At 40.6% G+C, this 26,312-nt stretch overlaps 3 protein-coding genes across 5 annotated transcripts; 2 read left to right on the top strand and 1 right to left on the bottom strand.

The window, feature by feature from the left end:
- The first annotated feature begins 2,792 nt into the window (after nt 1–2,792).
- LOC113583441 (interferon-inducible GTPase 5-like) lies at nt 2,793–8,127 on the top strand. Of its 3 annotated transcripts, none has more exons than XM_027019787.2 (4): nt 2,793–2,872; nt 4,577–5,562; nt 7,069–7,216; nt 7,525–8,127. In XM_027019787.2, exons 2-4 carry the CDS (start codon nt 4,630–4,632, stop codon nt 7,533–7,535), a joined length of 1,092 nt encoding a protein of 363 aa, XP_026875588.2. In that variant the 5' UTR covers nt 2,793–2,872; nt 4,577–4,629; the 3' UTR covers nt 7,536–8,127. The 3 variants fall into 3 exon arrangements, with proteins under 3 accessions (XP_026875588.2, XP_026875589.2, XP_026875587.2); XM_027019788.2 differs by lacking the exon at nt 7,525–8,127 and adding an exon at nt 7,217–7,343 and having other exon boundaries at nt 7,069–7,143; XM_027019786.2 differs by having other exon boundaries at nt 7,069–8,127.
- A 1,607-nt stretch (nt 8,128–9,734) lies between these two features.
- On the top strand, nt 9,735–13,456 carry LOC113583442 (interferon-inducible GTPase 5-like). The gene is made up of 4 exons (XM_027019789.2): nt 9,735–9,752; nt 10,076–10,197; nt 11,244–11,793; nt 11,933–13,456. The coding sequence occupies exons 2-4, from the start codon at nt 10,195–10,197 to the stop codon at nt 12,571–12,573; spliced, it is 1,194 nt and encodes a 397-aa protein (XP_026875590.2). The 5' UTR covers nt 9,735–9,752; nt 10,076–10,194; the 3' UTR covers nt 12,574–13,456.
- Nucleotides 13,457–18,898: 5,442 nt separating this feature from the next.
- tmx1 (thioredoxin-related transmembrane protein 1) lies at nt 18,899–24,341 on the bottom strand. The gene is made up of 8 exons (XM_027019828.2): nt 24,109–24,341; nt 23,593–23,708; nt 23,459–23,504; nt 23,070–23,198; nt 22,478–22,523; nt 22,105–22,206; nt 21,936–22,002; nt 18,899–21,277 (listed from the first exon to the last, which is right to left on the bottom strand). Exons 1-8 carry the CDS (start codon nt 24,300–24,302, stop codon nt 21,084–21,086), a joined length of 894 nt encoding a protein of 297 aa, XP_026875629.2. The 5' UTR covers nt 24,303–24,341; the 3' UTR covers nt 18,899–21,083.
- Nucleotides 24,342–26,312: the final 1,971 nt, after the last annotated feature.

The following is a 26,312-nucleotide window of genomic DNA, read 5'->3' as shown; positions in this document are numbered from 1 at the left end:
TCATCTGTCAAACTTTCTGGTTTACTTAAGTGAATAGAGCACATTCCATATTTATAAGCAGGCCCTCTGATCTGGACTCTTCTAATAGCATGATCATTAGTGCTATCTAAATTTTACATTTAAATGACAATTTTATCCAAAGCAACTTACAATTATGTCTGAAGAGAACTTGAGCAATTAAGTGTTAAGGGCCTTTCTCAGGGGCCCAACAGTTCAACTTGGTTTGAACTGGCCACTTTCTGATTACAAGTCAAGTACCTTAACCTCTCTGCTTCCATTTTATCCATGGCTCCCAGTAGCGTGGTAGCCCAATTCTTGCTTCTTAACATTTGATATGGAGCAAGTTTATCTGGGAGACATCCAACATGGCTCTCTTTGTTGTTGCTCTCATGCTATAGAGATAGATGACCTGTCGTAGCTTCCACAAGGATTCATATTGGCAGTAATAGTGATGTTTTTTGCTCTCGCCTCACTTGTGAATTGAACTAGATTTCCTGCATACGTCAGTGGTCGTACTCACTATGCTAGGTTACGACCATGCAGAAGGTGCAGTCTGTGCAAAGGAGTCCCTAAAGGCTCCTCAGACCCAGCAGGCAGCAATATGCAAGACGCTGGTGGGAACAGTGCACAATAAGAGGCATTACCAAGTGGCAAAAATCATACACAAAAATAGGAGCCACAGAAAGTGGTAGGATTACAGGATTTGAGATTAAGGGTCTCATGATGTACTGACTGAGCTAGCCAGGTTTGTCTGGTGGGATACCATGATTAGTTGCTCTATAGCAACTAATGATTAGTTGGTAGGATTTTCTTATGTCAGTCACCTCTGCTATCAGCACAAACCAAAGAGGGGTCCTTCCATCTCTCAACTACTTGGGGCATTTAGCTGATGCTTTTATCCAAAGCAACATACACTTATGACAGAATACAGCTCGAGCAATCGAGGGTTAAGGGCATTGCTCAGGGAGCCAACAGTGACAACCTGATGGTGATGGGGCTTGAATTGGCAACCTTCTGATTACTACTCAAGGACCATGGCCACTGAGCTTCCATAGCTTCGTTTTCTCATTAGCTCATCCTTGGAGGCCATTGCCTTAATGTATTCATAGAGGTTTCATGTCTCATCCTGGACAGCAGATTTTATACTTGTATGCGCCTTCCCATTCCTTCTGGGTGGTGTTTTTTGAACTTTAAACTTAATTAAACTTGGCAGTCTCCATTTTTTATTGTGTGTGTAAGGATCTTTAGTACCTAATGAATGCCTATTGGTTACAAATGGCAATATGAATAAATAAAACGTCCTACTGCATTTCCCAAACCAGCATTCATGCAGGATTCTCTGTTTCTTTCCGTGCAGGTACCCTGTTATGAGTTCAGTTCAAGTCATTAAAGTTTTCATTAAAAGGTCCCTGACTCCTGAAGTCACAACTTTCTCCTTTGTTGTCATGTCACAGAATGTGAAAAAGGAGCACAACAACTGATGAGTCCCTCACAGAGGCCGTTAGCCTGCAGGGCTCAGTCATTGGTCAGCAGCAGCAAATGCTTGCTGGCCAAAAACTTGTGTGGAGGCTCTCTGTGAGTCCGCAGGCAGGGGCTGATGGCTCGACTCACACTCCTGCTTCAGGGACTCAGACCTATCACATCACATCACAACACGGAGGTGTATGGCAGGGACCCTGAGGGATATGAAGGTTCTCCTGAATGTCCGTTTACTAGCTGTTCATGGTGGGTCACACCAAGGTGGCATTCATCATCAGTCTGCTCACAAGGACATTGCAAGGCATGGGGCTCCTGTCTGGTTACCAGTGACTCCCCAATTCAACATACTTACTCCAACTTTGTCCATCAACTTCAGGAAGTCTTTAATCACCCAAAGCAGGGTAGGGTGTGCCGTAGAGCCCTGCTGCACCTCAACCAGGGTTCCTGCTCAGTGGCAGAGTACATGCTAGATCTCTACACTCCAGTTTCTGCCAGCCGCTGGAACGAAGAACTCTAACTTTTGCCAGCCACTGGAACGAAGAACTCTAACTTTTGCCAGCCGCTGGAACGAAGAGGTCTTGGTTAACGTTTTGTAGAGAATCTGTGTTAGAGACAATTAGTCAGAACTTATTTGTAGGGAGTAACCCCAGAGTTTGAATGAGTTGACTGAACAATCTGTCATGTTTGACCACCTTTTGAAAGAAAAAACAAAACTCTTTCTCCGTCACCGCTCCCTTCCGTGTGTGTCAATCTCACCAGCACGGGAGAACACACCCTAGGCTGAGCCCATGCAAGTCCAGGCTGGCGCATGCAAGGCTTGCTTACAAACTAACTGGTTACGCAATACTGGTTATGAATCATTTGGGACTCCATGGTAACCTACGTTTTTTGTGGTTTTTATTTTAAAAAGTTTTTTTATGTCGAGCCTTTCCATTTCAAACAATAATAAATGAAACTGGAGCTGAATATTTGTTCCATTTCCTTCGAATATACATGGACCCTGTTTTCGGCGTCACTAGCTTGTGAAACGGTAAAAATAAGGTTTGATTTGGCGCACTGCTTTCAAGTAGTTCTGTGACTGATATAAATGAAAGAAATCTCAGAAATCTCAAAGACGAGATTTGTAATAACTGAGTTTTAAATTCAGCTTGTCATATAAACAGCCATATAAAGTAACAATTAAATATATAAATAAAATACTAATTATTAAGAAAAGTTATATTGTTTAAATTAAGAGGTCTGTAAAACACTGAGGCTACAATATACAGTGTCGCTCCGCCTCCCACAGGATGCCGGAAGACAAACGCGTGACTACATATAGAGTTATGATGGGAATTGTTTCTGTTTCTCTCTTAGTCACTCTACATTAGCCTATGGTTTTGTCTTACTCAAGGTGAGTTTATCTGACAAGTAACCTGAAAAATATACCGTTTTAAGAGAAGTAAGGTTTGTTTTAACTTTTCCAGTGTTATATTTTATGTGCTCAAAACGACTGGCCTACTTAGTTATGATCTGTAGCCAGCGCCGTGTGTAATAGCACGATCAGTAATGTCTAAATTTTGTTAATATTGCATTTATCTTACTTTATGCCTACGTGACCTAGGTGTAAAAATAGGCTTACTACTCACTGACAAAACTCTTGGCTCTATAGAACGTAGGATGTACCTTAAAAGTACTAGTGCATGATTTCATATAGAAAGATATTTCATGTATTACTCATTTTATTGGAAACACCTAAATTGCACACACACTCTTAAACAAAGCAGGGTTTTTACTGTGCGAATATCGTGATTATCATGTCGCGAATATGGCAGCTCATGAAATAATCTGTGGTCTTTGAACCTGCAGCCGACTCTGCGACCAAAGATATAATTCGATTATTTTTTGGCAATTAAAGAATATTTTTCTGCTAAAATCTTGCAGTGTGACAGCTGCTATCAAGTATTTCTAAATCAACCAATGCGGTCTGGAGTTAGGCACAATCCCCGGAAATTTAGCGAAACGAAAACGTAGTATGTGGGACTCCGAAGACGATCAATTTATGGCATTGTGCTGTAAGAGGGAATGTCTTTCCTATGTCTGCGTTTGACAAAAATAAGTCGCATATGGATTAGAAATCATGCTTAAGTATATGTACTCTGGTACATTTAGGAGTACCATTACTGCACCCCAGTTACTGCCATGCACCATTTCAGTTTGGACCTATGGGGGCTAGGCCACTCATGTTTAATTAGACTTCAGAGTTAAGAGTGGTCTGCCATCCAAAAATATAGTCAGTCAATAGCACTCCAGTGCTTAGGAACTGAACATTAATAAAACGTTTGATTATGCCAAATTCAAATTGTGTATGACAGCAGATGGACGGTTGCCTCTAAGTATAACATTTAAAATGTTTTTATAATAAATGTTTCTATTGAAGTGATGAATGGAGGTAGGTTAGGCAACAATTTGAACTCTGAACTTTCTTTTCGCTTCCCAGCGTGAAATAGGTGTAGCAAACATGCTAATAACAAGAAGTAAGTGCGAGTAACGAAAAAACAGTTTTAACACGGAAAAACAATGTCGATCAAGTACAAACAGATATGTCAGAGGCAAGTAAAATGCAGAGTCAAGAAACAGTCTAAAATCCAAGACTGTTAGGGGCAAGCAGGGATATTAGAAGCAGGCAAAAAGGCAAAGTCTAAAACTAGTGCAGAACAACAGTAAATGATCACTAGGAAAATACACTCTAGAAATACGAATAAGAAACTTGGCACAGGCACAAGAGACTTCGCGATGATTCCCCACATGAGAACCTTATAAAGGGTTCAGGTAAGGGTTCAGGTGTCTGGGGAGGAGCTGTGTGTAATCAGTAGATTGGTGAGTCCAAACGACGGAACCCATTAGAGGGCGTAGCAGTGGGTGTGACAATTGGTGGACCTTGCAGTATATTTTACACTGAAGTTGAATGTTTTTGGAATTGTTCTATCATGTATGGTTTTTAGGTCTGTAAATTTTACATTAATTATATATTACTTATTAATAAATAAGTCTGTTATTATACTTAAAATGCGTACAATGTGACTAACATAAATTTCTCCCATTATTTTGCGAACAGTGAGATATCTCTGAATTATTGAATTATTCTGGGCCATAAAGTATAGCACTGTTATGGCGTCCCAGTTTGGAATAAGTAAAGCAGAGATCCTCGAGATGAGCAGTGTCCTGCAGTCCCGTGTAGTCACTGATGCTGTGGCCCAGGTGGAAGGTATGCTTCAGCAGATGGATTCTTCGACACTGAACATTGCTGTGACTGGAGAGTCAGGTGCAGGCAAATCAGCGTTCATTAATGCGTTCCGTGGGGTTGCTGATGATGGACCTGAAGCAGCAGACACGGGTGTAACAGAAACCACACAAGAGCCCGTGGCATACTCACATCCCAGTGCTCGGAATGTCACGTTGTGGGATCTGCCAGGGATTAAGACTAGCTCTTTCCAGCCTAGGACCTACCTGAAGGATGTTGACCTTCTAAAATATGACTTCTTCATTATTGTCACGTCTGATCGTTTTCAAGAGTGCCATTCTGCACTGGCAAAAAGTATAATACAAGCTCATAAGAAGTTCTACTTCATCAGGAACAAAGTGGACCGGGATTTGGAGGCAAACGCCAAGCGCAGGAAAAAAGGGGGTTTATTGGACTCTGAGGTCTTGAGCCTACTTCGTACCGACTGTGAGAAGAACTTGAGAACATGTCAAGTGGATGAACCACGGGTTTTCCTGATTTCCTGCTTCCACCCACAGTGCTATGACTTTGCTGCCCTCCAAATGACCTTGCTGGAGGAGGTGGAGGGCCACAAACGACATGCCCTGCTCTTGTCACTACCCAACCTCAGCACAGCATTAATACAAAGCAAGAGGGAGGCACTAGCTGGGGCAGTGTGGAAGAGAGCCATGGGGGCCTGCTTGAGCGGTCTCACTGGGGTTAACGCTTCCCATTCCATCATTGCCAAACTGATGGACACACTGAAGTCTTATCAGCAGATATTCTGCCTGGATGTTGACTCTCTGCATCGATTAGCCAGCATTACAGATATATCATTTGAGGTACATATGTATTATATGGCTACATGAATAATATTTTGTGATTATACACAAACAAGCATGGAGTGACTGAGAGGAGGATGCAAATGCCATTTTTATTAAGAGCAAATCCATAATCAGTGCGTGGATTACAAAGTCTGGTCCAGGGTCAAATATCCAAGGAGGTCAGAAAACAAAATGAAACTAGTTTGCATAACAAACTAGAGAGTAAGCATAGCATGGGAAAGCAAGAGGATGAAACAATCAAGGCAGGACATGGAAGCTTATAACAGAATTTAGTACAACAACAATCAGACCAGACATGTAACTTCAATGACCAGCCACTAGATATAGAAAAACATGGATGGAATACACAGGCTAAACAGGAATAAGGAGGAAATAAACCAGATATATATAGAGAGAGATATGAAAAATTTTAGTGAAGTATGCAAGGTTTCAGAGAAACAGGACATTTCGGACAGAGATCCTTTATCGGCTGTGCAAGCAAAGTGCTGTCACGGACCGCTCCTCCCCCGTGAGTCGCGTGGTACGGCCTGGCTCACGCAGGGGGTTCGTTTGTTTGTAGCCAGACCCTCCGTGAGGGCGCACACCTGTACAGGGTTTAAGACATTAAGTGTTTGTATTTAAACCGCTGTCAGTGTGCACCTCCCCATTGGTCATTGTAGCCCTGTAAATGTTGAATGTCTGTGTAGCTGTTATGCCTGTGTATATTGTCCGCAGTTACGTGTGAGTTATTCGTGTCTATTGTTGAGTTGTGTTAGCCGTGAATGTTATATGTGAGTGCCACCATTATTGTCTATGTTGTATGTTAATAAATGTCACTGTCACCATCGAGGGAGTCTGAGCCTCCTGTTCCATGCCCATCAGCACTTGGGCCAGCGGCTAGCCTTACAAGTGCTATATATATACAGGTGACGCAAGAGCTTTGTCAGCAATGTCCTGCTTCTTTGGAAGCCTTGTGTATTTCATTACCTCTGTACTGTACACGAGGTCCAAATTATATATGTCCATTATTGGGCCCTAGGCCATATATCAGCTGTGCATGCAAATAATCAATGTAAATAAAACCTCCAGCTGAACTGGTCTCTTCCTCTGGAAACCATGTGTATTATGCTGCAATGAATGTCATACTGTCTGCAGTGAGCATTTTCCAATTCAGCACTGATACAGACTTCTCCATAGCTTTCAGTGAAGGCATCTTAACATTCAGTAATTTATTTTGAGTGTTCTGATCAAATACCTACAAGGCTGCTACACCTCTATAAAGATTTTTGAATTGCGATATTACCACTACAGTCATAAGGTATAAAGAATACTCTTAAGTCATCAGTTTCCATCATTCTCTTTTATGAATAGCATGTTTCCAACAGCATGGTGTGCCTAAATGGGTATATCAAAACACACTTGTTCTATGATGTATGGCAGCCTTAAAAAGCTGTCACAGTGTACATTAACATGAGTTAAGTTTACCTGTTATAAATGGAATGTTGTGAATTGTTTCCACTGCAGGAACTTCAGGGTGAGGTGACCTCCACCTTTGGCAAAGACCTGTCAGCACATACATTGGAAGGTTTGCTTTCCCAGGTAGCCTCAGCACAGCACATGCTGGCTAATCAACTGGAGAAAATGGTCCCAATTCTGGGCACTGTCATTTCAGGTGGGATTTCCTTTGTGGGTTCCTACTTCCTGTTGAATTCTGCACTAAAGGAACTAAGTCAAGATGGAGAAAGAGTGATGCAGAAAGTCTTCCTTAACTCTGTTTCCAAACACACAAATTAACCTGACTACAGGGATGACTGTGACTAGTTCAATAAAGAGCACTTCTCTTTTGTCTAAAACTTTTAAAAATAGCTTGACTGCAACTCACATTATCTTTGTCAATCAGGTTACTTTCACCCTTTAGGTTTTATGAACATGTTCTTCTGCCACAAGGTTTATTTTCCTATTTTTGGCATCTAACTCTAGGGTTGATGTGACATAGGGGAGTGATGCAGGATGCAGCAGCAGCCGAACAATAGTACACATGAGGTCAGACACAGACAAACAATGACGAAGGACACAAGGACTTAAATATACATGTTAGTTACGACTAACAAGGGACAGGTGTTAATGAAGGAGGGGCTTGTCCACGTAGACTTTCTCTCTCTGTCTCTCTCTCTCTCACACACACACACACACACACACACACACAAGATAAACATCAACAAGACATCACACAGACAAGGGGAAGAGTCATGGAGGAAAGGGCTGTGCTGTGACAGGTGACGTGTTCATTAAGAAAAAAGCTCTATAAAGTACTAAAATAGTAATTTAACCACATCAGAAAGGTGTAAAAGTGATATTTCAGGTTACAGTATGTAAACATACAAAGGGAAATGTAAATTTGATATATTATTACTATGACTACATCACCACTGTAACTCTACATCTTATCTACACTCCAGCAAAGAGTACATTTTTTATATGGTTGTGGCTGCTGTCACGGGACGCTCTCCTCCCGCGAGTCATGTGGTTTGGCCCGCCACGTGCAGTGGTTGGGCTGTTTTTGTAACCACACCTGCACCTTGTTCGTCTCAATGTATATAAACCCATGTTAAAGTGTGCAGGGTGTTGGTTATTGTCAGCGTAATGTCTGAATGTAACGTGTTTATGTTAGATGTATTCTTGTGTATCATGTTTGTTTAACGTCAATCGTTTCATGTCCATGTTTATCATTTGTAATATGTGAGTGCCACTGTCGTTTATGTTAATAAATGTTCATCCCAGTCGGTGGAGTCTGTGCGTCCTGCCCCTCACCCTACGGCACTCGGTCCGCCACACGTTACAGCTGTATAATACATTTTTACACAAAAAACAAAAGTAAAAAAAAAAAAAACTTATCTGAAATATCAGTCCTACTGCAATTTTCCTTTTTAATAATGAAGTTGTTCATTTCTCAATGAAACTGAGACTGCTGATGAGCACAGCTGAACATTAAGTGTAAATTCTTTAATCTTAAGAGTAGCTTTACTGAAGTCCTACCATTAGGCAAGCTGACATTCTTTGACAGTCCCGAATGACGTCAAACAAGAATTGCTAACTTACTAGTTTCAATGAAAACCAGGTGGAGTCTGCTCTGCTCACCAAGGTATTTTAGTTATGTTATTGCTTTTCACAGGGATCCATACTGTTTTATTTGGGCAGCTGTGTAAAGGTGTGATTAAACAACTTTTTCAGTTGTACCGATTATCACGGTTTGGCCCCCTCCTCCTCAATTCCTCCCGAAGTCCGGATAATTTCTCATTGGTGTGTGTGTGTGTGTGTGTGTGTGTGTATGTGTGTGTGTCTTCATAGTCACACCCCTCACTTGTTAATCGGTTGTGTCAAACCTGTCCTTCGTTATTGTTCTTGTTAGTGTATGTATTTTAGGTCCTGTTTTGTGTTTGCCCTTTGTTGGTGTTTGATAAAGAGGTTAACTGTCATTTTTAAAAAATGAACCCATGAATAATAAATAAGGTGAAGCAAAGATAAAACACAATGTAACTGAAGTGCAAGATAGGTCTTCAGATCTAGTAGTCATGGTGGGTGGGATGAAGATCAATGTTTGCTATCAGTTGCTAGAAGAAAAGAATTATGACATCCAATAAAAGAAACCAGCCAATAGTGGCATTGCATGTCATATTAAATATGTAGTGTTGTGTAAAGCACCTGAAAGATCCAAGAAAAGTATGCAAAAGATCATGTTGTTGAATGAGAAAAACAGAACTTAATTCACATGCCAAGTGGTATGTACAGTAGTCAACTCCGGTGAAGCATGTTACTGGCACCATGCATACAGCAGTGACAGAAAGCCATGGAGGAGCCAAGTATAAGTAAATATTAGAAGAAACTCAATTTCAGTGCTAAAGTCCTAAAAATACATTAACAACATTTCCTGTAAAATTATAGTAATATACTGGCAGTTGTGGTCACCAGTTTTGTTTTGTTTTACTGTATTTTTACTTTGTTACTACTGTAATATATTTGAACATTTGATTGCTGTAACATTTATTACAGTATTACAGTATACCGTGTTATTACGGTGTGATCCGCACCGACGGCACTATTTGGTCTTCGTCAGCGCTGCTTTGTGCATGATTGTGCATGCTGATTCGATATCGGCGAGGGAATTTTCTGATGGGCTGTTCAGTCCAAATTTGACAAAACCAGATAATGTACACATAAACTGCATAAGTATTATTGTTCCTGTTGTTGTTGTTGCATTGTGGCTTGATTTACAGAGGCAGTGTGCTAGCCTAATATTTATTTATTTTTGCTACACGGCAGTTTTGTTGCGCTATCTACAGAACAGGTGGGGCATTTGTCTTTTACCATGATTATGCAAATTTATGGAAAGAATGAGCTCAAGAAGAAGTGGGGGTCATTCAGAAGTCAGTATACTCGTTATAAGAAGTCTGTAACGTCGGGAAGCAGTAGTTTTCTTTTGAGGTATTTTTCCTTTGTGCAAGTGCATAACGTACGTGTGTTTGTGTACAAGCAACGCTTGGCGACGGTGAGCTGACGGAAGGCAATCATCCATCGTTCGCAGGTGGCGTTGTTCGGTGTCCGTTTGGTGTTTCCCTAGCCAAATACAAAGTTCAGGTCGAAGACACGTTAATGGTGAGTTTAACGGAACTATAGTATCCGGTGAATATAACCCTAGTAGTGAATTATGTTAAACGGGAACCTCTTCCTAAACTTCAGTGAAAGTTGAGTGGAGTATGGCATACTCACAAAGGCAAAGCTATTTATCTTATTTTTGCGTTTCTGAGCGATCCGAATTGTGTTATTTGTGCTGCTGTTTAAATGTAAGATTAAACGGGCTTTTCACAGTTCATAAGTAGTTATAATGATAAAATCTTTCATACTGAATTAGACAAAAGAAAGAGAAAGTAAAAGTAAGAAAATCGTAATAAATGATTGGAATCTGGTTTACAGTGAAACGAACACCTGCTGATGACAATTAAAACTGGTATTCAAAATGACGTGTGGACATTAACAATGTGGTAGGATCAATAAAACATTGTTAGGTTAAATCTTAAAACTAGGACCCATGCAGTGGCAATGTTAATGGTATTAGCCTTACGGTAGCCTTCTGCCGTTGGAACGCCATCATCTGTTAAGAACTGGGTAACTGCATTTTTCCTGCATGGTTTAATCTAAAACGTTTGTTCCGAAGAGTTTCCTTTCCTTTGTTCTGAAGAGTTTCGTTTCTTTTGTTTCTTTAGCTAATTTTGAATCTGCAGTTGAAGTTATTTCTGCAGCAAACTATGCAGGATTCCATAAATGCCGTGTTCAGAAAACAATGATTATTGGTCCTCACAACAAAACTACATCATTGAGAGGATTATGCCTTTCTAAAGATAACTCTAGTTTCTTTCATTGTTTGTCTGCTTGGCTGCATTAAATAATTGGTGTAAGTCTATGTGTAATGGTATCTTAGAGGTTAAGGTACCTGACTTGTAATTGCCCCTGAGTAAGGCCTTTAACCTTCAATTGCTCATGTTGTATTCAGTCATAATTTTAAGTTGCAGACAAATCTTGCTTTATGTTTCCAGTAAGCTTTTTGTCATTTTCTCTTTTAGCATCAGTTCTTGAGATATTCAGTATGATCTAAGCATAATTTCTACCCTTAAGTAAGGCAGCTAATATACTTTATTTTACAGATGGAGGAGTCTGAATTAATCGGTGTTGAAGAAATTAAAGTGTCACTGGCTTTTGAAGACATGCCATTAGCTATTGAGAGAATTAAGGATTATTTTGTGCAGCAAGACAATGTGGAGCTGAACATTGGTGTAACCGGAGAGTCCGGCTCTGGAAAATCCACATTCATTAATGCCTTCAGGGGCTTGGGGGATGAGGATGAGGGCTCTGCTGAAACTGGTGTTGTAGAGACCACGAAGATCCCTACTTGTTACCCTCATTCAAAATACCCAAATGTCAAGTTGTGGGATCTCCCTGGTATTGGAACCCCCAATTTCATAGCAGATGAATATCTTAAACAGGTTGGGTTCGAACGCTATGATTTTTTCATCATCATCGCTTCAGATCGCTTCAGAGAGTACCATGCCCATTTGGCAGCAGAGATAGTTAAACAGGATAAGAAGTTCTACTTTGTTCGCTCAAAGATTGATGCCAACATTGCTGCGGAACAAAGAAAAAAAACATTCAACAAAGAAAAGACACTGGACACAGTCCGAAAGGACTCCATTGCAGGTTTAGTTATCAAATTATTACCTTTATTAGGAAACTGAGGTGGCGAAATGATAAATGATTATTCATCAATATTAGATCATCTTATCAAGCATTGATTAAAATCCGATGTTCTAAATTAAAATATTGCCTTTTGTCCTAGGGCTGGAAAAGATTGGTGTGATCTCTCCTAATGTCTTCCTGATCTCTTGCTTCGAACTTGATCTCTACGATTTTAACAAACTTGAGAAGACCATGGAAATGGAACTTCCCCAGCACAAGAGACATGTGCTAATGCTGGCCCTTCCAAATATCACCCTGGAAATTAATGAGAAAAAGAAGAAGGAACTCCAGAAGAACATATTGAAAATGGCTCTGCTCTCCGCTGGTACTGTAGCTGTGCCAATCCCTTTATTGAATGCAGCTGTATCAGTCAGTGTAGATGTTGCCATTTTGGTGGCTGAGCTTAAGAAATATTATAATGCTTTCAGTCTTGACCCTGCTTCCTTGCAGAGGCTCTCTGAAAGGTCTGAGAAGCCAGTAGATGAACTGAAAGCTGTGTTAAAGTCTCCCCTGAATCAAGAAATAAGCAAAGCTCTGGTCATTAGATTGCTGACAGGTACCAGTTTTTTTGCTGTAAAAACAGCAGCAAAATTCTGGCTGGGTTTGATCCCTGGCCTAGGCTCTCTAGCAGGTGGTTTACTGTCCTTTGCCACTGTGTACTGCATGCTAAAGCGCTGTCTTGATGAGCTGGCTCAAGATGCCCACAATGTGCTTATGGTTGCACTGCAGACTGCAGTGTAAAAGTGAATACCCCTGCCAATATATTGAAGGGAGCTTGCATTAGATTTTATTTTCTGTTTATCAGTTTTATTTTATTTCACATTTGAACATATAAATATTTTTCAAACTAGCTTTAATATTCTAAAGATGGGATTGGTTTATGTAGTTGTTAATTAATCAACTTTAATCAAACTAATACTGAAAAAGTATATGTTTTAAATTATTTTGCTTGCATGCTGTTACACACTGCATTTTGTTAAACTTTGATATGTAACGCTGCTGCTGACAACTCTTGATGGCCTACTTTGGTGTCATCTGACACACCAGTGAGAAGCAGCATCGAATTGCACACAGTGTACTCTCAACCAGACCCTCAGACCCCTACGGGACAGAGTGACAGACACACAGTCTTTCACACACTCACCCAAGGACAACTTTATTAGACATGCAGACACACACGCCATGACAATTTATTTAGCCAATTTTCCTATCCTACATGCTCAGAGGAGAACATGCTAACCACCAAGACATCAGTTGACTTGACTATTAAAAATCAAACTGTTACCAGTTATCAATGTAGCTAGTTCAATCAAACCTTAAAGGTCCCTTTTTTCAAGAGTATTTTTCAAAACAATACACTGCTATATCTGGATTGGAAGGATCAGTAGTTCTTGTAGTTGCTTCTCCCATCAATAATTTCAGTTAAAGATAAGGGGACAAAGCTCATAGTCCTCATCGTTGGTAAAAAATGATAATAATAATAATAAGAAGAAAATGTATAATAAATGCACACATACTGTCACAGTTAGTCTCTCCCAGCTTTCCTGCTCCATGTTTTCCTTGTCTCGTGTATTTTAGTTCCATTCCGTAGTATCCTTTTCTCCGCTCCTCATTTGATTTTCCACACCTGTCTCTTGTTCCCTTGTTTCTTGTTAAATTCATGTATTTAAACCCCGTGGTGTGCCCTGTGTCTTGGCTGTTCATTGTTCATTTGAATGCTTGCGTTTAGTGGAAGTATGAAAGCCCACCTGCTTTCCCTGTTTGCCTTTGTGTGTTTTTGTTTGTCCGTACTCTCCGTGTTGGCTCTATGACCCTGGACTGCTATAACGACTACGACTCTGGATTTGCCCCTAATAAATCTCGCTCTTCTCCGCACGTGTCCACCTCCTTACCTCTCAACGTTACACATACATACAATGTTTAGTTGAAGCTATTAGATTTTGGCATATTTGTATTTACTGAAGTTTGGAATTAATTGTGTGGATGAATAGTGGATTTTGCCCCTATAATTTGATTGAAATTGCTTTAAGGTATTCCTTTGTAACCAGCATGACTAAGACACAATGATAGTGTAGCAGTGTTTGCTTAAATTTATGAATTATGAACACTGGGGTACCACCCTAAATATAGGAAAATGGTTATTAATTAATAATGATTCATTACTGAAGGTTAATTAATAGTTGTCACGGTTGGTCCCTCCTATCATCCATGTTCCATGGTTTCCTTGTCATGTTTCCTTCTCTGTTCTAGTCCTTGTTTTGAGCGATTGCAGTTTTCAAAGTTTTCAATTCAGTTTGTGGGTGGTCCGCAATCGTCAGACTGTGTTCGGTCCCCAGTGCAGACATCACATGTTCAAAGAAGTCGCTCACGAATGGAGATCCCCTGTCGGAACCAAGTTAAGTAGGGGCACCATGACGCGCAAGCACTTCGCTCATGAATTTGTTGCCAGCGATCTGAGCAGTAGCTTCTCTCACGGCAGACACTTCCACCCATTTTGAAAAGTAATCAACAAAGATAATAATATATGCATAATGCATAATAATAATAGTAATATATGCATAATATATGCACTAGGTGTGAGAGGTAGCGGGCCCAGAAAATCCACTCCAGTGAACTCCCATGGTTTTTTGGGCCGAATAGGAATCATAAGGCCAGCAGTCTTCTTCTGACTAGGCTTTATGAGCTGACACACTGTGCAGGAAGAAATGTATCGTTTGACATCTGAAGGCAATTTGGGCCAGAAAAATCTTAGCCAGAACCGGGTTAATGTTTATGTGACTCCTAGGTGACCAGCTGTTGGGTGATCATGATAGTACTTCAGCAGAGCATTTCTTAAAGACAAGGGGGCAAACAACGGCAAGTTTAGCCGATGGGTTAGGCCTAACATCAACCACTACAGGCTACTATGGTCAGTGAAGATGGTGACATGAAGACCTTGAATATATGGCCTGAAGTACTCCAGTGCCAATATGACAGCCAAACATTCCTTTTCAAGGGCAGAGTACAGTTTCTCAGCCTTGCGTAGAGCACGACTAGCATATGCAACTGCCACATCCCAACCGTCCTCGTTTTTCTGCATTAGAGCTGCACCAAGGCCTGCATCAGAAGTGTGAATGAAGAAGGGGCGGCCAAAATTAGGAAACATCAAAACAGGTGCTGAACTCAGACAGCCTTTCAGGAAGTTCATTGCAGCTTCACATTTTTCGTCCAAGATGAATTGAGTGTCCAGTTTCGTGAGTGCAAACAGGGGCTCAGCATGACGTTCATAGTCTTTAATGAAGTGACGACAGTAGCTCATAAGACCCAGGAATTGTCTCACGTGTCTCACTGTGCTTGCAGTCTTAAAGTCAGCCACAGCCTTCACTTTGTCTAGGTCTGGTAGAATACCTGAGGGGGTAAAACGGTACCCAAGGAAAGTGAGTTCTTTTAGGCAGAACTGACACTTCATCAGTTTTAATAAGAGACCAGCTGATTCAAGTCTGGACAGCACTTCTTGCAGGTTGGCCAGGTGTTGCTTGAATGTCAGCGAGGCAACAACGATGTCATCCAAGTAAACTGCGCAGCCCTTGTATATGAGTAAAGCAAGAATGTTGTTCATTAGCCTCTGTAATGTTGCAGGAGCATTACAGAGGCCAAATGGGAGAACCTGGAACTGGAATAGACCACAATGAGAAATAAAAGCCATCTTAAGCATGGACTCCTCCTCTACAGAGACTTGCCAGTAGCCGGGGGCTAGATCTAGCGTGGTAAGGCACTCTAGAGATTCATCAACCCTAGGTAGTGGGTATGAGTCTCTGACTGTTAGTTAAGGCCACGGTAGTCCACGCAAAATCTGGGTTCCGAGCCGGGAGGATTGACAATAACTACAGGCTCCGCACATGGACTGGACGCTGGCTCAATGATTCCGTCTTGCAACATCTTTTGGACTTGCTCCTCAATGATCCTTTTTTTTGCTAGGAGAGGAATGTTACAGGGGTAGGTTGATTGGTTTTGCGACCCCCGTATTAATAATATGCTCTGTCAGAGAGGTATGACCTAGATGTCCATCAAACAATAGGCTGAATTCTTCCAGAAGACTGATTAGTTTGGCTTTATCTACAGTTTCCAAGCTGGCACTATCTACTTTGTCACTGAGCGTTAATGGTGATGCATCAATGCCCAATAAATCTCCTCCTTCACAGCTATGCCCTGTATGATCCTTGATGCCTGTGTCATCAAAGCCAGGAGGCCCATCAGCAAACGCAATAGTTCTGGAAGGGATGTGAATGCTAATGGATGCTCATAGCATGAAATCCATTCCCAAGATTAAAGTAGTGGAGAGGGCTGGGAGAATGAATGCGGTGATAGAAAAGCTTTCCCATAAAGCCAATGGACACCCATACAGTCCCATCAGGATTACAGCAAGTGCTATCTGCAAGTTGAATTGGTGGAGTTGCCCAGGGCTGAGTATTGCCGTTAGACTGCTTAATAAGGTCTTCCCTTGTGGCCAACAGTAAAGCACCTGTGTCAAGCGTAGCCTCTAAGTGGGCAGTGGTAGCTCAGTGGTTAAGGTACTTGACCTGTAATCGGAAGATTGTTCAAGCACCACTGCTGCCAAGCTGCCACTCTTGAGCCCCTGAGCAAGACCCTTAACCCTCAATTGCTCAAGTTGTACTCAGTCATAATTGTAAGTTGCTTAGGATAAAAGTGTCAGCTAAATGCTCTAAATATAAGTGCTTTAGCATAAAGGTTGACTTTCAATCTCAGTGGCTTGTTCCAGAATACATTAGAAGAAATGTCTTCCATGTGACCTAAACTGGGTGGGTCATGTGATGAATTAAGATTTGAATGATGTGAGTTTAGGATTTGGAGGGAGGGCCACCTCTGCAAAACAACCTCCATCCTAAAGTTTACTGATTGTTTGCTAGCCTGTTTTCTCCCTCTTTCATCAGCACCACTCATTGTGTCACTACAATCAATATGGCAAGACTCACCTTCCATTTGCTTCTGAGCATTACTAGTCTCTGTTTGGGACAAGATTAAAGTTAGGGCAGTTGTGAGATGTGTAACCAGGTAAAGAACATTTAAAGCAGTCTATTTTTCACAGGTTTACTTATATATTGCTCTTGGGGCTAGAATGGGTAGCATGGGCCAAGTGCAGAGTGCAGATCATGGGCACGCATTAGTAAGTCAACTACAGAGGAGATAGTCGTGCGGTAGAGTGCAACTCTGTATTTCTCAAGAGCTCGTCTACAGATAATCGTAATTTGTTCCTGCCCTGGTGGTGGGCACCTTAGTTTGTCAAACTCATTGAGCATATGACAAACAAAAGTAGGAAGGGGCTCATTGGGTAATTGGAAACGTTCCAGTATACCTCATGGAATGCATTCTTGAAGGTCAGCAGGAAGAAAAACCTTCCTGAATAAGTCACAGAACTGATCCCATGAAACTATGTGATTTCTAAGGACAGCACACCATTTCCTGGGCTCCTTAGCAAGGAATCTTGGGAGTTCAAGCAGCAATTGGTCATCATTCAAAGCAAGAGAAAATTTTCACTTGTTGCAGCCATTTTTCTGGTTGCACCTCACTGAATACAGGGGATTCGAATTTTGTTTAATGAAGGACAGTAGTGAGTGTTCTGGCTGCTTGACTTAATTCTAGTGAATAACGTGGACTGTAGGCTGAGCTTTGAAGCTGGTTAATATTAGCTGTCATGGGTTGTTGGAAGATGGGGTGGGGTAAAATAAGATGAATTGGGGTGGAAGTGGCAACTGGAGGATTAGGTGTTGGAGAAGTAGCACAGGGAGAATGCGTTGGGTTAACCACTTTCTCCCAAGGACTCAGAAAAGTCTTCCGTGAGACAACAGCGTCTTGTAACTTAGCTATTTTGGCTTTTAACAGCCTGACTTGTGTTTTAAGTTCTGCTCTAGTCAGTCGTGGTACTGTACACTCGTGGTCAGTCACAGAGTTTACAGGCAGTACGTCGGAACGTAAACCTGAGTAAGTCGACATTTTGTGTGCAAATATGAACGAACAGTCTTTTCAATGTCTGTTTTCAATTACAGACTGATGTATGAACATACAACATATACTAAATTCTCAGAATATAGTCAAAGTACTGTACAGAAAACAGAAAGAACAGTGCTATTACACCAATATTACAATGGTGCTGATGCTTGAAATATATAGTTTGTGAGTAATTTCAGTCAAATTTACCCCAAACGTCTTGGAATCAGGTGACCGCATTCAACAATCCGATGCGGGGAGGAGCTGAGGGCTGTTGTTTGCGACATCAGAAAAAACGCACCCGACCACCATTCCGTGCTGCGGGATTAACGTCAGTGAAGTTTAACGTGCAACGTTAATAAAGTTTGTACTGACCGAAGCGACCTGGTGAGTGAGAACAGAATGTTCGGGCACTAGTTGTAACGCTTGGAGTTAGTTTTATTAAAATATACTCCAACCCAGAATAACGGGGAGCTTTGGGACTAGAAGAGAGAGACCTGTGAAGCATGTAGAAGAGACGTGAGTCAGACTCAACAAGTACAGTAATCTTGCTGGTTTATTCACTGCGTGACATAGGCCTGCTCTTGGAAACTTGTAGAATCGTTCATACATGAAGTGTAGAAAACATCCAAAGCTCTTAGACGCATTACTTAGAAAAATGAAAATACATTTTCAAAAAGAAGAGGTGGATCCAGTAGTCTCTGTTGTGTACAACACAAACCAAAAGCCCTCTTCTAACCAACAACCTTGCTTCTAATTATAAGATAACATATGCACGTTCATAATAACGTGTTTAAATGTGCTAATGAGCCAAAAATGGTGAGACTAAGCATAATTACTGCTTAATAAGAATATATATAGAGTTTAATTTATAAAGGGGACTGACCTTAATTCCAATAAGAATATGTGGCAAGTACTCTAAAAACAACTGTAATCACCTCTAAAAATTCACCTAAGAATAAAACCCCTGATCTTAATTCCATAAGAATATGTGGCACCTGATAACACCTGTAAAAATCTTTTAAAATTCAGTTCTTGACCTTTGTGGGAAATTTACCAATGATAAGTCAGGAGACTGTACTGATATTCAGATTCTCAGTGTTTATTTATGTGCCAGGAGTATCTTAAAATCAGATTTTCTGGAAGTCTAGAAATCAGCCTTGAGTCTGCAGACTGGTCAGTCAAACTGCACAGCGCAGAGGTCAAAGCTAAACGGAGAAAGCAGAGTGGCAAAGGACAGAAGGGAGGGGAAAGCAGTAATGCAGTGGATAATTGGACTTGGTGGTCCCAACCAAATGAATCAGGGCCACAGACCATGGCATGAGCGAGGTACGTTGTACATGGCAACAAACACAGATTAAAGAAACATGAGAAACAGGCCTAGGCATCAAATGCAAGGAGATATCATACAATAGGCCATCTTGAGAGAAATAATCTATATGAACCAAAACACATAAAACAGGTCACATGACCTTGAGCAAAAATCCTCTGAGGCTTGGAGAGGCATGGAGAAAGATTTCATCGAAATATGGTTAGGATGGAGAGTGGTAATAGGTAAACATATCCATCATCATCATCATCATCATCATCTTTATTTAGCACTACTCACTTTGAGTCCATTAGAAAAGATTAAACAAAAGCTACAATATACATTCATGAAACATTAATGCATGAACATATCAAATTCATTAATATAGTATCAAATGAAATGAAATAAAAGACCTAATAAACCACATATCAGCCAAGCTAAACAAGTAAATATTTTTATTTGGATTTTAAAGTACTGAGCTTTGACCCCTAATCTTCTCCTGCACACTACTCCAGAATTTAAGAGTTAGATAAAAAACCCTCTACCTCAGTTGTAAGTGAAGGCATTAACAGTAGAAGTGGTCAAAGATCAGCCAACTATAGTCAAGGTAGGATAAGGGCTTCAAACATCATATGTAAGGGTTTGTATTCAATGTAGAACTCAATAAGTAAATATTGTGAACTGAACTGGTCCATGGTTATATGTTCCGTTTTCCTTGTATGTACGATGAAGATAAACTATCTGAACCTTCTAAACACAATGCAGTAGTCTAATCTGGAGGTTGGTATGAAGGCAGATGCTGGTTGCTCAGCATTATGTAGGATTATGTTTTATTTTGAATTTCATAATGAAAAGAGTAAAATTAAATGAAAAACTTCGTAAAATTGTTTGCTGAGTCAAACTGAAAATAAAACATATATCAGTGCATTGCTTGAGACAAAAATATTTTTAAAACACCCTATACAAATATCGAGGCCTACAGTACCTTGATTTTTTCTGTTGAAGTCTTCTTGACAAACTTTACAATAAACTTTTCTTTGCTCTACAACTATTTAAGAACCACACAAATAAGCATGAACTTAGTGATGTGTGGCTTTATGAATTTGCTGTAAAAAAGTGAAATCAATAATAAACAAATAAGTGTTCTAGATAGCTAGATGGGTATACTGGAGAAGCATCAAATTTCACTTTATTTAGAGTCACACTACAGCAAGAGGGCTTTCCTACACAACAGAAGACTAATGCTACAGCCAGAAAGATGTACCTGCACACAGAACTCTGATCAGAGCGCTGAGGTTGTCACACCAACTTCAACAGTGCAGAAGTGCAGATCTCTCTTACTCACACACTTGCACTCACAAATATTTGTAGACACGCACAAACCTTATCCTTTAAGAATAACCAATAAAGCATTTAATACTAACAAATCTCAGCTGCACATAAGAGACTCAAAAGTAATTCAGCAAATAAAATATTAATTGCACATAAAGCACAAAAACCAAAACAACATATGTAAAGCTTTACTGTGTTCCCTCATCCAAATATCCTCATGTATCCAAATAACCCAAATGTATACCTATGTCAGACTCATACGTTAGCAGGTAAGAGTTAGTTCACAGAGAGTTTAGACAGGCAGTAAAAGCCACATGGTTCATTTCCTATTCAACAGTCCCATAGCTCTTCATGCCCTGGTCTCTGCCTGTATGTCCCTCTCCCCTTTTATCCCTTCCTCTCTGTCAATCTCTCTCCCATGTGCGCGCACGTGCTCGCTCGACAGGACAGGAAAGCGGAGCTGAGGAATAAAGAGGTGTTCAGGATAAGCACACTGTAAGAGAGCTCGGACACCATCAGCGATGTCATCTGGATGCCCGTGAGTGCTGCCATGGTGGCACGGGTGTGTTTTTCCGTAGCAATTTGGTCTGTGCGCTGTTGTACTACATAGTTCCTCTCCAGGCCTCTAGGTGTCCTCCTCCTCCTCCCCTCCTCCCCCAACTGCTCTCTTTCTCACAGCAGCCTCTGTAGTACTTCTTCTCTGCCATTTCTCAGCTCTCCCACCATACTCATCTTCATCCTCTTCCTCTTCCTCTCCATCAGCTTCCTGCTCTTCCTCCAACTGCTGCAAAAGTCGTGCCTGCTCCACTGCATATTTCTCTATTCAAAACACACAAGTACACATGTAAAAACATGACCCACACATGCATACAAACCCATGTGCACGCACACAGACAGATACACGATGATTAGCATTAGCTTCAGTAGGTTTTGTCCCATTTAGCCTACAACTGTAAAGATACCTCTGCAACTCTATGCAGGTGGTAGAATGCATATTGGAATATATTGAGAATAGCTCAAACGCATTATACTGTATACTCATGTATCTATAATGACAATAAACATAAGCTGAATTGCATGTAATCTACCTCTTTGAGAAGACTACCCAGCACTGATGTAATCAAGAGAACATTATTTTCCAGAATGCAAAATAAAGTCAATAAAACTGACAAAGTACGATTTGTTTGGGGGGTTTTTTTAATCATTTTTCCCCCCATAGAGGTTTTGCTATGCTAGTTTAGAAATGGTAGGAATCAGCAATTAATGAGGTCTAGATTAAAAATGAGCAAACTTGGCATTTAAATTGACAAAAAAAACATATTTTTACCATTGCAGTTACTACTGCTGAGCCCAAGAGTGCTGCTGGCCAGTGGATCTTGGCTCCCTAACTAGATGTTTTCAAAACTACTGAGTTTGGCAATAAAAACTTCACATAAGCAGACCTTCACTGATACCATAAAATAATCATCACACTCACTGTGATAGTAGGCTGAAGAGGAGAACCGGCGTGATGGGAAGACAAAGTCAGCAATGAACACCAGCACCTGAGAGAGACAGAGAAAGTGAGCACGAGAGAGCACAACTGAGAGATTCTAGAAGTGCCTGTGTGCAAGCATTTTGCTTATATTGTATGTGTTTTTTCTTACCAGTCCTAGAGCAAGTCCTGAGAACAGCGTTGCCAATGCAAAAATCACATATGAACCCCACACAGGGATCCCCACTTGCTCCGTCAGGTAGTTATGGCATTGCTACAAAACCACCACAAAGTTACTACAGCTCACACACACAACTTTACCATAGCTATGTCAGTCAAACATCATACAAGTTAAAACTTACAACACACACTGAAATCCAATATCATGGCCAATCATAGACTACAGTGCCAATTTGATGGTGCAACACAGTGCTGGCTGCTATTTGACAGGAGGTGGTTTGTGTAGTTTTAAGTATAAGTTTGTGGAATGTCATCTTTATCATTCACCTTAAGAATGGTTGCTCATATGAGAAAGAGGTTCTTACCCTGATAAACATGGACAGCTTAAAGAGGGCCGACATCATATTCATCCTGAATCGACAGAAAAGTTATGAAATTAATACTCATATAAACATACAGGCTAATACATTATTCAACATCATCATCTCTGTGCCATTTCAATTTTCTTAAATTTTATTTCACATTGACTATATTGTTGATTGAATATCAGAATGATATACAAGAGTAATATACCTAAAAATCTGAATGCAAAATAACGAAGGTAACAACTACTTTGGTACAAGGTAAAATGTACTGATATATTAGCATGTAAAGCTAATAAAATCCCTTATGCTACAAAAGTAAGCAATGTGGTTCTTAAACATAACATGAAACACATGGGGGAATGGTCAAAATATCAAATTATCTATATATGTACCATATCCATATCATCTCCTCTACATGTGCACATAAATAAATGCTCATTCATATAAGCAGACTCATTGTTCAAACCCTTCACATCCTCATGTGGAATACAAGTCTACAGAGAGGGGTAAAATGTTACAGTACCCTACATTTTCTCTCATGCACTCTGACACACAAACAAGCAAGCGCACACACACGCGCACGCACACTCACAGGAAAGAGGAAGGACCAAACCAGGAGGAAATGGGTTCAATGCTCTGCCATTTCTTCTCATCAATGAAGCTCAGGAAATCATCTTTAGTACGTGCACCTTGGTAACGCCGAAACACTCCATCTTTACAGCTAACACACACAAAGCTATATCAGTTCAAAGTAAAACATTCAATGTTGTACAGCAAATTCAGCAAGCATGCACACAAACACTCACTCTTTGTGAGTCATTGCAATACTAAGATCAGTGAGATTATAATCAGCTCATTAACAGGAACTGAAACCAGTACACACATTCTCGCAGACACATTCACAGGTCCGCTCATTGTAGCCAATTAGCTTCTTTGACCATTTATTTAAGAAATATTTCAACAATTGTAATGAAGACTCACTGGTAAATGGTTGGTAGTGCAGTGATGATGAATCTGCCACTTAGTCCTTAAAAAAAGGAACAAAGCGCACGAGTTAGTTTTAAAACTCTCTCTTTCTCCCAACACACATAACCCAAGCAGAAATGAGTCCATACCAGGTTGTTCCGTGACGTCCACTTTCGCGATGTTGACTCCCAAGTCGTCTCCCCAGTCGGCAAATTCATTCCACACAGGCTGCAGCTGCTGGCACGCCGGGCACCACGGAGCGAAACTGTAAAGTGAATCACACACACAAAGCACCCTGCCCTGTCACGGAGAGAAATAAGGAAGCAAGAGCCGTTCCACTCACCATTTATGGCCACACAAAGCACAACCTCTTGTACTGACACAATATTAACTAGCTGGCTGGCTAGATCTCTACATGGTTAATAAGTCTACATATTGCCCAAATATTGGTCACACGAACTAACGTCTGGTCTCGCAGATCTCGGATGTGTGCCAGCTAGCGAGCTAAGTGGTTAGTTGGCCCAAAAAAAAAATAAACACAAATTATTTTCAATGTGCATAAAGCTGCAATGATAGCAAAAATCAAAGTTAGCTATTTAGCTAGCCATACCTGTAAAGTAAGCTAGCTAGCTAGTATAGCTAACTTGTCCTAAGAGGAAACTCACAATTCAATCATCCATTCGCCGGTCAGAATTTCCTCCCAGTTTCCGTCAGTGATTACTTTCAGGTTGTCCGGCTTAGCCGAAACAGACACCGCCAACAAACAAGACGCCACTATAACTGGACATAAAACTAGGAAGGATTTGAATTGCAAAAGTGATCTTGTCTCTCTAGCTTTGTACCTGACCGAAGACGCCATGTTTAGGCTGACGCCTCTCCCGGACGTCCGCTTGGAGCAGTCACCGGCGAACTATCGTCGGGCTGTAAACCGTGAGGCAGCTCAGGAACATACAGCTGCTGCATTTCACCTGAATTTTACATGGGCAACACAGATAAACCGATTTGACAGGATTTAAAATAAATTCTAAGTGCATAACAAAAATGTGATGATTCTTGTTTGCTATAAAATACTGCTCGCGATTCTGCAATAATGAAGCACTAGGTGGCGGTAGCTGTTTTTTAATGATTGAGCTTGTTTGGAAGCTATAAGGCTGCATGATTGTAAGGCAGAGGGTGTTATCAGCATATCATGGCTCAGCCTAATGGTTTGGCTCAGTGTCTGTTTCTAGTCCTTACAGTAGAAAGGCCCAGTGTAGTACAGATGGATTCATTCTAGATAGTCTTCACAAGGAAAATGTCCTACTCCGTCATCCTAAAAATAAACTCTAGTGCTCTCAGTCTCCTTTCCTCTGTTTGCTTCATGCTCCAGTTACACAGTAGATCATCTATGTTCTGTTTAACAAGGTGTCGAAGGACATAATGGCAGTAGGGCAGTGATCATGAAGAGGACACTTGAGCTGTAGGTCTCCACTGCTTGTCAGCATAGTGTTAACCCTCGCATCCTACAAGGAATCCTCCAGCTCTATGTTGTGGGCCTACTACTACTACTATTAAAATCAAAAGAAAAAGGTAGGCCTGTTTTATCCATCAAAAAGGCAATCATAGCACAACAGATAACAGTTCATCCGCATGTAATACTACCTTCTGTTTTTGCTATGTTACATAAGATTTCTTTAAAAACTAAAGACAGTCATTTTGGTCTCAGCCTTTCTGACGATGTCTGAATCTGGTATGATTTCAGGGTGGAACTGAATAAAGCAAATCCAGTAGGTTGTATGTGCCAGCCATGGAGCTACAGAAGGTATTTCTCTCTGTTCTTTTTAACAGGTAGAATGCTATTGCTTTGAGCACATTCCCCAAATACCAGTTTGTATCTGTTGGACCAGGCATTAAAACGGCATGTCATATGAGGTTAATCATAGTGCTACTAGGAAAGATTGTCTATTTGTGTATGTATATGTGCATTTGTTCACTGAGGATGCGACACAGAGAAGGCGCTGAAGGAGAGAGGAAAAACAAATGTAAATTGTCCTCCATTTGTGAGTCTTTGAATCATCAGCACTGCTATAATGTGGTTTAAAGATGGAGGATTTTATTTGTGTGAAAGTAGTAAAGTGATACTGCAGTAAAAATCTGGATCAGTGGGTCACTGGGGAGCTGCAATACCTGCTGAGACTTATAATCTCAGCTTGCATGCTCTCCCACACATGCGAGCATACACAATTATCTAACAAACAGTGAGCAATAAAGCTTAAAAAGTGTGAGTAATAATGAGATCCTCTGAGTGAGAGGCTTGGTGGTGGGGGTGATTGTGTGTGTGTGTGTGTGTGTGTGTGTGTGTGTGTGTGTGTGTGTGTGTGTGTGTGTGTGTGTGTGTGTCTTAATGAGAAAATGTGTTAATAGCTTTTTGGGTCTGCTAATGAAAGTTGTTAATTTTGATGTGTGTGTCAGAGAAGAAGCAGCTGTTCTTCCTTGTTTTATTACAGCCGTGTGTAAGATTGTGAAGAATTATTCTGCAGAATATGGGACAGCACATTGCAGCATTTTCTAAAAGCAAATTTAATAGTGCGTAAACAAACAGTTGCACCTTTTGCATCTTTTTGTAATACAGTAATGTAGTTAAACTGCCATGTCCAGTAAGGGCTAACACTTAATTTCCCTGAAAACAACCATGCAGCATTTGTAGCAGAATACTAACAATTGCAATGCATAAATAATAGAACCAGAAACTGTCCACAGTCTCACAATATCATAATTATGGATGAACAAATTCACTAATGCATTCCCCTTGTCTTGGCATAAAACTTACATGCACATCCATAGTTTTGCAAAGGGCACTTGAAGGTAGTTGAATTCTATTTAAAGTGCA

Source organism: Electrophorus electricus, chromosome 11 (assembly GCF_013358815.1).
Source record: "Electrophorus electricus isolate fEleEle1 chromosome 11, fEleEle1.pri, whole genome shotgun sequence".
NCBI classification, from domain to species: Eukaryota; Metazoa; Chordata; class Actinopteri; order Gymnotiformes; family Gymnotidae; genus Electrophorus; species Electrophorus electricus.
Note: the sequence above shows the minus strand (reverse complement) of the source record. Positions and strands in the feature narration are given on the sequence as shown.